General features: G+C 37.1%; 1 protein-coding gene across 3 annotated transcripts in view; it reads left to right on the top strand.

Annotated features, from left to right (window-relative positions):
• Positions 1-14,318, top strand: part of PRKG1 (protein kinase cGMP-dependent 1) — a 1,427,928-nt gene that overhangs the window by 1,034,435 nt on the left and 379,175 nt on the right. For all 3 annotated transcript variants that reach the window (XM_049855706.1, XM_049855705.1, XM_049855704.1), the window contains one exon: positions 9,351-9,414. In XM_049855706.1, the coding sequence (XP_049711663.1) occupies positions 9,351-9,414 (64 nt within the window). The remainder of the gene's footprint in view (positions 1-9,350; positions 9,415-14,318) is intronic.

Raw genomic sequence — 14,318 nt, 5'->3', positions numbered from 1 at the left:
AACGGTTGCTGTCTGCCCGTATTTGTTCGTTCTCCGTCTCTAAGTCTGTGTTTGTTGTTCAGAGTTCGTAGATTGTTATGTATGTGATTGATTCACTTGTTTTTCCGAGTCTTTGTTGCAAGAGGGATCCACGGTAGTGTCCACGTAGTCCGACATCTTGGCCCCCGAGTCCCTAAATAGATTTTTAAAAAATTGTTTAGTATTTAAAATTTTTAAACAGTTTTTATGGATTCCTTCCAATGAGAAGCCCCAAAACTTGGAGTCATCTTCATCTCTTCCCTTTCTCTTTCATCTCACATCCTGTCTATCAGAACATCATGCTGGTTCTACTTTCACAATATGAAAGCCCAACTGCTTCTCACCACATCCATTGCTTGTATTCTGTCCAAACCTCTTATCTGCTCTTATGCAGTAGACTCGTATCTGGTCTACCAGCTTCAAGTCTCAGCCTCACCAACACACTTTTTTCTTCATAAAGCCACAGAGGAGTCTCTTTAATATGTAAGTAAGACCATGTCACACCTGGGCAAGTGGTTCCACGTTTCCCTCAGCTTAAAGCCAAGTTCTTACAATGGTCTACAATGCCCTTTGTGATCTATACCCTGCTTCTTTCCTCTTGACATCTACTGCTCTTCAACCTTCCCAGTAGGTCACTGAAATCTAGGTACCCTGACTGTTGCTCCTGGAATCCATAAGTCATTTAAAACACTTTGCTCTAATTTTCTACTCTGCGTGGCTTCTCTATCCTCAGATCTCCATTTAACTACCTCTCTCACTTCTCAGATTTCTGTTCAAATCGCACCTTCTCAATGAAGAATCCTGGTTGCCCTGTTTAATCTTTTAATCTGCTCTTCTTCCCATTGTAATCCCTGCTACCTTGCTCTGTAACCCTTATTTAATGTACTATATGACATATATGCATACATGTACAATGCATAATATCTATTATTTAATATGTTTATTCTTTATTTTCTATTTCCCTGCTGAATAGGCAGGACTGTTTGCTTTTGTTCATTGATGAATCCCAAACACCTAAAACAATTTCTGGCACATAGTAGGAAATCAGTAAATTTTGGTGAGTAAATAAACAATTGTATTTCATCAACATTATGAAACTTCTTTTTAAAATGGACCCATTAAGATACATCTTTTCTAATTGTACATTTCATGTTTTTTTGGCATTATAAAAATATATTTACAAAATAGAAAAATGTTAGAATATAGAAATAAAGACTAATAATCACTGTACCTAACAGAATTCCTGTTAACTTTTGATATTTCCCTGCAAAGCTTCGGTATTCATAACTGTAAGAGGTTTTAATAAAGACATAATTATTTTATTGTAGACATAATTTTTATTATCCTTTCCTTGTAATATTGTCTTATATGTACTTCATTTTTAACACACTTGTCATCAATACATCAGGTTTAATGACTGTATGCCAGTGGTTCTCCAACTTATGTTGGTTATATCTATTGATACAGTCTTGAAAAAAAAAAGAGAAAATTTTAAAATATTTACTAATTCACTTAAAATTCTCAATAATAAACATATTACACGTTAACAGAAAGAACCTATGTTTATAAAAATAAACACATTTTCAAAAAATAGTGAAAAGAGAAGCTTGAGTGTACATTTTTGCAAATCTCTTAACATCTGGCTTAGTAGAAGATAGTGGATTATTCACATATTTGCTTCTGCACTGAACCTTTTGAATTTATGCTGTTTTGGTTGAAGTATAGGATGAAAATCCAGTCTCACAGAGACATGTATTAGGGAAAGGGAGGAATGTGCTAATGATCTTTTTAGATAACTGTGGACCTTCTTATTTGATATTATACCAAAATCCTACGAACTGTAGTTTCTTAAAGTTTAGTTGTAATGTGGACTCTGAAACCATATCTGTTAACTTTCTGTGCTGTTACATTAATATCCATTGATCCATCTTGTACTTGGAGTGCCCATTTTACCCAAGCATGATTTGTACCATCATGCATTGGTCATTTGGAAAATATTGGTTCAACAAGTTTTACAAAATTTACAATATTAAAAAAACAAAAAAACCCTCATTTGTTAATATCAACATATTGCCACCGATCGATCTCAGAAGAAAAGTTTTTAAGTATTGGGAAGCTGTTAAGCTCACAGTGGTGCATAAAAGTTTTATTAAGTATAATTTTCTATTTGGAAGTTCATTTTTTGTCATTGGTAAGAAAACACTGTTGTTTTCCTTGAAGTGACAAGCTCACTTGGTTCATTTGAAAAATTGTCTGCCAAATACTCATGTCTGAGTAATCAGTTTATTTTTCATTCTCAAGTAAAAATTGTGTTCCATTAAAAAGTACCTAATTCTGCTTGTTACTCCAACAATCGTACAAGTACTTTTTCTTCAGACCACCATCATACTGCAATATGCAGCAGAAGTGCTTTTTGTATACTTGCCATTTTATCACACACGATATTAAAAAGATGTGTTCTCAAGGGTTGAAATTTAATTAAATTAGTAACTATTGCTATTTTATCAAGAACAGTTCAGAGTGAAACTGGCATTTTATTTTGTGCAAAGGGGCCACCATTGCTTTGGCACTATCAGTACAAATGTCAACACAAGATAAGCCGTAAGATTCAAAAAAGTTATTCAATGCTTTGAATATTTCATCACCACTGTGTTTGTTGCCAAGCATGCACATAAAAGATGATCTTCATCAGTGATTAGCTGGTTCAGACAGCAAAGGAATGAACTCAAACAAAGCGGCAAGTCCAGCAATGTCTGTGTAGATTCACCCATTTATAAGGCAAAAGTGCAGTTCTACAGATAAGATTTAGCTCAGTCTTTGTGCTTGCAGCTAAATCTCTAATTCAGCAAGGTGCTGCATCATTGGAAAGAGGCAGCACAATGATTTCTTTTACTGACTTTTTGTCCAGCAGACATTCAGCAAAGCCAACTCTACAAGGCTTTATTGGTCTTTCAGCTATCGAGTGGGCTTTTCTGAGCAATGGAATACAATAACTCACCCTGTACGATGCTTCACTGACTTCTTTCATTTCTAATTTGAAAAGCTGTACCCAATAATTTGGGGCTTTAAAAAAGTTCACCATGTCTGCATTTGAAAATTGAAATCCCTTTTCTTTATGCTCTGAATGTTTGGCCTCAAAGTAACATCACAACTTACCTAACACGATAATACTGTTAAAAATGTTCTGTTCTATAAGACAATAAAGTATTTTCGTCTATAACGCTGAGAAGAAGATAGGTCTCATCATGTTTTCATTTCTGATTTACAGTGTTCCAAGTTTCTTTGGAGTAGACTTCTCCCACCCATGAATCAGAAAACTCTCTGCTATGTCATTTTTTAAATCTTTTTCAGTATCTTTAGACTTAGAAATTACACTGTGGCTTGAGAACATAAGTCTTCTAATCTTCCCTTTGAAAGCAAATGATCCATTCTTAAAAATAAAAAATATATATATAAAATAAACTTTGTATTATTAAATTTTAACATTAATTATTCTAAAATGAAGTTTTAGATAAAACTTTAAAAGTTAGAAATATTTTTTAAAAAAATTGAGATCTGTTATTGGCAAAATAAGCCATTGAAATGTATTTACTTCTTTTTGTTTTTACACTAAGGCACAAGGAAAACTTCAGTATTTCAAAGAAATGCTTTACTGGATTATAATAAGCTTACGGAGTTTGTAGTAGGTATAATAAAAAAAATGGCTGGTAAGAGCACAGTAAAAGTACTGAAAGCATACTGAGTTAATTTCTGTAAACAATGTATTTATAGCACAAATCTACTATCTTATAAAGTCCTAGAAAATACAGGAATAAGCATACTAACCATTAGCCATCAAAATGATGTTATCACATGCCACATAGCCTCTGGAAAACTCTGGTACACTTGTGAAAGAATAAGAACAGAAAGGGCAAACTCTTAAACTTTATGGAGACAGTTTTGATTTTTAAAAAGTGATAAAAAGTAAAGATGTCAGTTTGAGAACTAAGGTGTGCCTGACCCAAGCCATGGTATTTTTAATAGCCTCATATGCACGCAAAATCTGGACAATGAATAAGGAAGACTGAAGAAAAATTGATGCATTTGAATTATGGTGTTGATGAAGAATATTGAGTATATCATGAACTGCCAGAAAAATGAATAAGCCTGTCATGGAAGAAGTACAACCAGAATGCTCTTTAGAAGGAAGGATGGAGAGACTCACATACTTTGGGCATGTTATCAGGAGGGACCAGTCCCTGGAGAAGGGCATCATGCTTGGTAAAGTAGAGGGTCAGTGAAAAAGAGGAACACTGTCAAAGAGATGGATTGACACAGTGTCTGCAACAGTGGGCTCCATTATAGCAATGATTGTGAGGATGGCACAAGACTGGGCAGTGTTTCGTTCTGTTGTACACAGGGCCTCTATGAAATGGAACTGACTCAATGGCACCTAACAACAGTAACGATTGTTTTGATTTTGAGAATCCCCATGAAAAGATCTTGGTGAAATCCCAATGCTGCCAGACAGAACTTTGAGAACTGCTGCTGTATGTTTTTCCATATCTGTCCTCATTTTTTTATTGGCATACCACTGTAATAAAATACTTTGTATATTAGATTTTTTTTTACCCCTCTGTTAGTCATTCTTTTCATATAGTAGATTACCAGAAATAAAATCACTAAGATGAATTCAGAATGTGGAACATTCAATAAGACAGTTGTTCACATTTCTTCAAAAAATCAATGTTATGGGAAAAAAAAAAATGTGAGAGGATTATTGTAGAATAAGAGACTAAAGAGATATAATGGCCAAAAACATTATATGAATTTTGACTGCATCCTAGTTTGAAAGAAAAACAACAAACTGTCTAACAAAGTCATTTTTTGTACAGGAGGTAATATTAGAATATGTAATATATATTAGACGGTATTATAAAATTATAGTTAATTCTCTCATGTAATGTAATCGTATTGTGGTTATTTACTTACAAAAAATGTTCTTATTTTTAGCCCGTGCATGCTAAAGTATTAAGGGTGAAATTTTATGACATGTGCAACTTATTTTCAAATGTTTCATTAAAAAGTATCTAAGTATATATTGACTATATACACTGTAAGATGGTGGAAGTAGTAATACTAGTAGTATCACCTGAACCTGTCTAACTTCATGAGGGCTAACGAGAATCACCATCAGCACAAAGCTGATTCCCATCAGGTGGAGGTCAGATGGACCCCCGCTCTCTACTTTTTATCAGTTCTTACACCAGCCATACCTTCCATGGCACTCTCTACTTCTCTTTTGGGTTCGATAATCCATTGCAATGGCCACACAGAACTCACAGACCATACTTAACAGCTAAGTGGTTTATTACAGAACAGGGTACAACTCGGGATCAGGATCAATAGGCTATAACTCAGGATCAGGATCAGAAAGCATGCAGGCAAAGTCTCCCTTTTGTAGTGCAGGACAGCTCTCTCAGCTCCTCTTGGCTGCACAGGCCTCCTCTTGGTCCCCTGAGGACAGGTTCTTCTTGTCCCTCTGAGCATAGACTCCTCTCAGCCCCCCAAAGGACAACCTCCTCTCAGCCCCCTGAGGACAGGCTCTTCTAAGCCCATCACCGCTGGCTCCACAGCTGGGCTCCTTCTGGGCTTGTCACTTCCTTCAGTGTTACAGCCCTTGATCTGTGTTTTACAGCTCTTTTAGGAGGTTCCTCCCTCTCTGCTTCTTCTCTCTTCCTTCTTCCTTCTGCTTCTTCCTGCTTCTTCTCTTCCTGCTTCTTTCTGTCTGACAAACCTCTTCGGGGCTGGTTGCTTAAATATACAAACTCCTTGTCAATTTCAAGGCATGACACTCTCACCAGGGCCACCAACTGACCAAAACCGTCTCAATGGGCCATAGACACTTCATTTGCCTACGAGGCACAGCCGAGCTATAACTCACCTCATTTGCATAGTCTATTGACCAGTCCCTACAGGTGCATACCAATCACAGGACAGGCTGCAGCCTAGGACCAGACAAAAGGTATCAAATTGTTTACAATTTTCCCAGAAGATGTCAATCAACTTGGACAAAAGTAACAAACCCTCTGGGATAGAAAACTAGGGCAAAGGTAACTCCTCAGGGTTTAGGGAGAAAACCTCCAGCTGTTTTCCCAAAGAACCAAGGCAAAAGGCCACATAAAGGAACTCATTTCACCACACAGAAAATTAGAATAATTGAAAGTAGATAGAACAAATACAGCAAAACATCAAAAATTTTTCAATCTAGGTGATGGGGATACAGGTGATCCTTGACTAATTCTTTTAGCCCTTCTGTTGATTTGACATTTTTCATATTAAAAAGCTGCAAAATAAAGTCATGAAATTAAATGTTATTAATCAAAATTTCTAAGCCATTACCTAAAATAATTAAGTATTCTTTTGAAAGTTACAGAAAGCCTTTTTTCTACTTACCTTTATTGTAAGCATGTGTAAATCAGTGAGCCAGTGATCAGTTCCAGAGTCATTCAGATAAGAATTTTAATCCTTTCTTCACTAATGATGAGCAGTGTGCCTGCAAGCAAACCCTCAAGGTTCCAGTTGTCTTTTCTGTAGAATGGGCCACAATAATAATGGTTATTTGATAAGGCTTTTATAAAAATGAAATTTATATTATCTATAAAACACTTAGTTCAATGCCTGGCAAATAGACAACACTCAAATCTTATTTTCTATTGTCACTACAAATTCAAATCCTTGTTTCATTAGATTAAGAAGAACCAATGGAAAAAGACCACATATTAAATCATCTCTATTCTGTTAGATTCAAGTTCTTCCCGTAACTTCAGGCCTACTACAAATCCTTAGAGAGCCAAGACATTTTAATAGATCCATAAGATTATTTGTAATTAAAATGTAAATTGTTCCTATGAATTTTTTTTACATAAATGAAAATATTCTTGTCTAGTGTTTAAAAATTTTAGCTAGAAGTTTTTCCTGGTAATTATTTTGCCTTAAGTTTTCTAAACCATAGGCAACTTCATCTGGAATTCTTATACATCCAAATTAGTAGATTCTGAGTCAATGTATTTTGATATATTTGTGAAAATGCCACTAATATATTTCACGTATATTCATATTAAAAGTAAGAATATGCTGAATTTTTTTATTCTTGGTCTTCAAGCCATTGACAGACCAGTAATTCTTAGAAAGCAAATTAATTACATGAGAAATAGAGATCTTAGGATTTTAAAGATAGCCACAGAGTGTTTTTGGAGTGATTTATAAAAACGAAGGATTTTTTTTTTTAATTCAATGATTTCTATTATGTAGAAGTGCTTCAATTAGCACTGATAATTTAAAATGCATTTCTTCTTAAAAATCATCTTTAATTTTTATTAATAGTAAATGCTACTGGATGTTTTAGCACATTTTAAGAGGCACTTGTAAAATTTAATATATTTAAAATGTTCCCCTAAAATGTAGTGTTTTTATTTTCATTTAGTGTGTCATGTGGTCAAGTAAATATTAAAATTGTCCTCATTTAATTTTTTTCCTCATGATTGAGAACTCCCATGAGAATGAAAGTATTGTAGTATAATTTGACATAAATACAGCATAGATTGAAATATAAGTTCTAGCATGGAAATAATAAGCCTGTGTAGAGAAAGGAGCCAGTTACAATAAAGCAGGAAAAAATCGGTTATAGTTTGTGTTTTCCACAAATACCCACTGGAATATGGAAGCTCTCTAATCATTCTTACATCTCAGAAGTCACTGAAGTATAGCTCATTAAAAGAACAAGGAAAGGCTAGATTTTTCAACCTGCATAACTCATGGAAACAGCTTCTTCTATCTTCTGTCTCTTTCTGTGATACGTTCCCTTTGGCTGCTGAAATAGACTGCTTTTTGAAATTAAAAACCCACATGCTCAGACCACAGCAATAAATCTGGTGGAACAGATGGTCCTGGGTGAATTGTTACACCTCTGCACAAAACCTTTGGATTTTATCAATTGACTTTACCCTATTGGGTTGAAGTAATGGGAATTGGAGTGATAAATTAACAGCAAAACTTTCATCCTTGTATCAAAACAGTGTGTTGTGGCTTCTTTTCTTGTATTATTCTAATCAAGGCAAAATTATACTGTAGTTCAAATATCAGAGGGCATATAAATGTATACAAATTCATCTGTAGTAGTTTCTCTATTTTAACATTGACATGTGATTAAATGAGTGTTTAGTTTCACATCTCAGATTTTCCAGTGGAGTTTCAAGAACTATATGTTGATGAGGTTTTTTTTTTTTCCATTTAAAGTCATTTCTATTTTGTATATATAAACAAAAAATTTTTTTTTGGTTCATGCATTCAACATCATTCAATATTTTCTGCTTACTGCCCCATGGGAAGAAATAAAAGAGTGGAAAGAAGGAAACTAGGATTTTTGAGTGTCTTTTATGAGTCTGACTCTTGACTCTATCCTGCCTAGTCCGATCCTTATAACTGTCCTAGGAGGCATTCACACATTCCTGCTTTTGTAACTGTATTTAACGCATGCTGCTGCCTTTATGTTGTTTGTAAATCAGTGAAAATACAAGGATGAGCAAGATAGATATGGTTCCTATCTTTGTGGAGTTTTCATTCTAGCAGGCAAGACCAGCAGTAACAAATACTCAATTCATTATTTGATCACAGTTTTAGTAAGAGATAAAAGAGCTCATAACAGGGAGGCCTTACCTAGCCATCTCTGGGTGATGTAAATGGTTAAGCGCTTGAATCTCCTTTTGAAAAATCAGCCATTGAAAACCGTGTGGAGCACGGTTTTACTCTAACACACATGGGGCCACCATGAGTCAGAACGGACTTTGGCAACTGGTCTGGAACCTAGCTGGGGAGGAGTTGGGATGAGGGTCAAGGAAGCTTCCCAGAGTTGTTGAATGAGTGCTTGCAGGTTGTGAGGTATGATCAATCAAGCTTTATCCTAAAGGATAAGTAGGAGTTGGCCTGGAGAAGGATTTGTGTATTTGACAGGGGAGTGAATGCAGAGGTTGGTGAAGCTGGAAAGACTCTGGCAACAGCAGACTGATAAGGGAGACAGCGGTTTTCTCCCCTTTATAGCTGTGGCACTCAAGGTCATTGCAAGCAAATGTAAGTGGGAATTGAACTCAGTCTTATCCATGTTCCTTCTAGTAGAACACTCCTTTTTCCCTGTTGTTAGACATCAAGCCATGCTTGAATAATTACTTTGATCTGCATGTGCAGATTCTTTGTCATGAAATGCTTTTGTATTTTCATTCAGATATTTTGCTGTTTCATTTAGGAAAGTAAGTTGCTTTCATGCCTTCAGCATCATTCTCTGTTTTGTTTTCCAGCGTTCCAACATTCCAGAGCCTTCCTGAAGAGATCCTCAGTAAGCTTGCTGATGTCCTTGAAGAGGTAATTGTTTTTAGCCCTTGAACTTTTGGAGACAGGACCCAGCCTGTTCTGCAGGCTTCTTTCATAGCTGTGTGACGACGAGTCACAAGCCCCTAAGAGACCATTTAGATTTTTTCTTTTAAAACTCTTGGATTACCTTCATGTTTGGCTTTGTGTGAAAAGCAGCTCAGTGCATCCCACATTTATACACAGTTAGATATGGGAAAGTCTACTTAACTACAGAGGGAGAAAACGTTTCCTCTTGGCAAATATAATGTTACTTTTGTTTCCAAGAATGGGAGATGGTGTATTTTCTCTCTTATTTCAGTCAGGGTAAAGGAAAATTAGTTACTGCCATGCTGAAAGGTCAAACTATGGAATTTACAATAGGAATTAGGAGTTGGGAACATATTTTTTAGCATATAAGTATATTTTACACACATAATTTTATGCCTGACTGTGGAAGTATCATTGTTACTTCTTTGTCTCTGACCCTGTCCAGCCACAGTTTTACAGAAGAGGAGAAACACTGCATATTAGGTTATTCAGTCATGGGCCACCTCTTTGAGATTAAAAACTGAGCACAAGCTGACTAGAGTACTTCCACTCAAACTGATAACATCAAAGCCAAAGTTAAAACATACAAGTTTTAGTGTCTAAAGTTGTTCTCCTAAAGGTATTGGGAATGTGAGTTCTATTTCAGGTTGAGAAGAGAAAAAAAATTTCTTTTCTCTCCTGTTGAGGAAATATAGATGTATTGATAAAATCTAAGAACAGTATCTGTGAAGGCAAAGCTAACTATCAACCCAAAGTAGGTTGCTGAGGTGGACAACATGAAGGATGGAATTAGTTTCAATCGGATTCAAAAAACAAGCAATGAATTCATGAATTTAAAAGGATAGTCAAGCAGCCCAGGCATAAATCACAAGACAGAGATGAGTCAGATGAGGGAAATATTCCAGGTCAGGTTCATTCATTTTTCCATTTATTCAGTAAATGTTTACTGGGCATCACCTATGATCAGGACCCCAGGGATATGAGTGAATAAGTCAGGCTGCCTGCATAGAGGTAACGTTCTAGATGGAGAGATTCATATTAATTAACCAATTGCATAAATGATTGATTAATTGAAATGTGATACAAGTCAAAAAGTAAAATATGAGCTGCTAAGAGGATAAAATAGAGGAATCAACATAGTCTAGGAAGCCATGGAAGGATTCTGAGGAAGCACTAAGAGCCTAGCTCTGCAAAGTATGTAGCTCTATAAAATACTAAGAGCCAACTCTGCAAAGTTGGTCATCCAAGGGTGAACTGTTACAGACAGAAGGAACCAAATGGATTAAAGAGAGGAATAGGCCCCTGGGGCTGGTGTGCAGACTGTACCCTGAGATGGAATTTTGCAAAGTCTAGTAGGTCCATTTAGGTACTTAGATTTCATTCTCCTAGCATTGGGAAGCCTTTGGAAATTTGGGAGAAGGGAGGAAACCCTGGTAACTTAGTGGTTAAGAGCTATGGCTGCTAACCAAAAGGTTGGCAGTTCGAATCCACCAGGTGCTCCTTAGAAACTCTATGAGGCAGTTCTACTCTGTCCTATAGGGTCATTATGAGTCGGAATCGACTAGATGGCAACGGGTTTGTTTTGTTTTGTTTTTTTTCGGTTGGGAGAAGGTAAGGAGGGGCAGGACTAAAAGACTAATATATATATATATATATATATATAATTAACTTTCATTGAGCTTCAAGTGAACGTTTACAAATCAAGTCAAACTGTCACATATAAGTTTATATACACCTTACTCCGTACTCCCACTTGCTCTCCCCCTAATGAGTTAGCCCTTCCAGTCTCTCCTTTCGTGACAATTTTGCCAGCTTCCAACTCTCTCTATCCTCCCATCCCCCCTCCAGACAGGAGATGCCAACACAATCTCAAGTGTCCACCTGATACAAATAGCTCACTCTTCATCAGCATCTCTCTGCTACCCTCTGTCCAGTCCCTTTCATGTCTGATGAGTTGTCTTCAGGAATGGTTCCTGTCCTGGGCCAACAGGAGGTTTGGGGACCATGACTGCTGGGATTCCTCTAGTCTCAGTCAGACCATTAAGTCTGGTCTTTTTATGAGAATTTGGGGTCTGTATCCCACTGATCTCCTGCCCCCTCAGGGGTTCTCTGTTTTGCTCCCTGTCAGGGCAGTCATCGGTTGTGGCCGGGCACCAACTAGTTCTTCTGGTCTCAGGATGATGTAGGTCTCTGGTTCATGTGGCCCTTTCTGAAAGACTAATATATTTTTAAAGAAGCATTCTTAAAGGAGACTTGATTGGGTAAATAAGAGTGAAATGAGATGCAAATAGTCCTGGGACAGAGGGAAAGAGCCCTGGTTGTACAATTGTTAAGCACTGAACTACTAACCGAAAGGTCAACTGTTCAAACCATCAGCCATTCTGTGAATGAAAGATGTGGCAGTCAGCTTCTGTAAAGATTACAGCCTTGGAAACCCTATGGGGCAGTTCTACTCTGTCCTATAGGGCCACTGTGAGTTGAAATTGACTCGAAGGCAATGGTTTTACAGGGGACAGAGGGTGGCACAGTAGTGTCTTTCCCCACCTGAACATTTCTTTTATGTCATTCTCCCTTATTGCCCTTAGGAGTGCTTAGAATCAAGACTTTATATTGATTGTTTTTATTTATTATATAATTATTTACTGAACATTTACTGTGTTCCACAACTCTCTCAGGCTTTGGGCATGTAGCAATGAAACAAAACAAAACAAAAGTCTCTCCCTTTACGGAGCTTAAATTATTGGGGGGGAGGGGTTCACAAAGAGAGAGACAATAAATAGTAACTAATTATTTTTATTATATACTATATAAATAATTATCCAATCTCGTTGCCATCGAGTTGATTCCAACTCATAGTGACTCTATAGGACAGAGTCCTAAACCATAGGGTTTCCTAGTCTGTAAATCTTTATGGCAGCAGATTACCAGGTCTTTTCTCCCACAGAGCTGTTGGTGAGTTTGAACCCCGACCTTTAGGTTAGCAGTCCAGTGCTTAACCATTGTACCACCAAACTGAAAATCCATTGCTATTGAGTCAATTCCAACTCATATCGGCCCTATAGAGTAGAGTAGAACTGCCCCATAAGGTTTCCAAGGAGCAGCTGGTGGATCCAAATTGCTGACCTTTTGGTTAGCAGCCAAACTCTTAACCACTGTGCCACTAGGGCCCCATTGCACCACCAGGGCTCTTTAAATGCATACATAGGAGGAAATAGAATAAAACTTTGATGATTGGTCCTTAACGTTCCCACATCAAGAGGTTGGCAAATGAAGAGGAGCTAGTAGAGGCCTGTGAAAGCAGGAGGAAAATCGGGAGCATATAACCAAAAAAAAAAAAAAAAACCAATCCCAGTGCCGTCAAGTCGATTCCGACTCATAGCGACCCTATAGGACAGAGTAGAACTGCCCCATAGAGTTTTCAAGGAGTGCCTGGTGGATTCAAACTGCTGGCCCTTTGGTTAGCAGTGGTAGCACTTAACCACTATGCCACCAGGGTTTCCTCGGGAGCACATAGAACCTTAAAATCCAAGAGAAGAAAGTCTTTTGAGGAAAAGAAAGCAAAACTTGGGTATGAGTTTTGCTGAAAAGGCAAGGAGAGAAATGGGATGATAAGTAGGAAGGGAAAATACGGTTAGGAGGGATTGTTGTAGTGTGGGGAATGCTGCTGATGTCGGAGAGGAGAAGACCGTGTGTACCACGTCCTTGCGAAGCACAAGAGAATAGCTCGCTACTGCCTATAGAGACAGGGAAGGCAGAGTATCTGGGCACACAGGCAGGTAGGTGGGTTGATGGGTGGTTGGAGCTGTGGAAATTTTGTGCTGGTTTCTTCTATTTTCTCAGTAATATAGAAGGCAAGGTCAATGACTGAAAGTGAGGATGAAGGTAGAGGTATGAGCAGCTTGAGGACAGAAAAAAATGTATGAAATAGCTGTTCAGAAGAAGGGAAGAGTCAATGGACTAGGGAAATACAGTATCATTAAGATCCCACTTGATGTTAATGATCCCAAATCTAAAGTGAGACCAGCTCATTTGGTTGTGTATGCCTTTTCAGCCTCACTTATTTGCGCAGATACAGGCTCCAAATAGACAGAAAACTTGATTTAACCAGGATTTGTGTTTTGCCAAGAGGGAATAAGCAATTGTGGGAGAGACTAACGAGTTGAAGCTGCATGGGAGGGAATGCTTACATAATTGTGAAATTTAAACTGATCAAAAGAAGAGGAGGACCAGAGGGAGCGAGCACAGTGAAGCTTGTAGGATAAATGGAGTTTAGACTTCTGAGGTGGAAGAATTTTTGGAGGTGGGCTGAAAGAGGTGGTGAAGTGAAACCATACTGAAAATGTTTTTGTCACTAAGTACAAACTCTACCAATGATTCTATGATCCACAGAGCCTCGAAATTTCATATGCACAAATTCTTAGCTTGGGGCTTATTGAGGTGAGCTTTCCTATGTATGTATGGTCTCCCTAATCTCATATGTGATTCTGAAGTCTATATTCAAGTATAAAAACTTCATGAGGAAAAGTACTGGCTGTGTTTCTCTCTGACCACACTGACCCCTACACCTATAAAAAAAAAAACTAAGCTCTGTAAATGGAAAGCTGCTTTTCTGAGTTGCTCTTTGTTTTCCTTGTTGAATACAATGAAAGTCTCTGGTAACCTAAAATATATTTATTTTATATATATATATATATATATATATACACACATATATTAAACTAAAGCACAAATCAAATTTCTAGCCACAGTCAGTCCCATTAAAAAAAAAAAGCCCATGAAAAGTCTTTGCTTTTTTTTTTCTTTTCCACAGCTGTGGAAGCATTTGCTATGTTTTGCAAAACAATAGTCGTAGCACTATAAATACTTCT

This window comes from Elephas maximus, chromosome 16 (assembly GCF_024166365.1).
Source record: "Elephas maximus indicus isolate mEleMax1 chromosome 16, mEleMax1 primary haplotype, whole genome shotgun sequence".
NCBI lineage: Eukaryota > Metazoa > Chordata > Mammalia > Proboscidea > Elephantidae > Elephas > Elephas maximus.
Note: the sequence above shows the minus strand (reverse complement) of the source record. Positions and strands in the feature narration are given on the sequence as shown.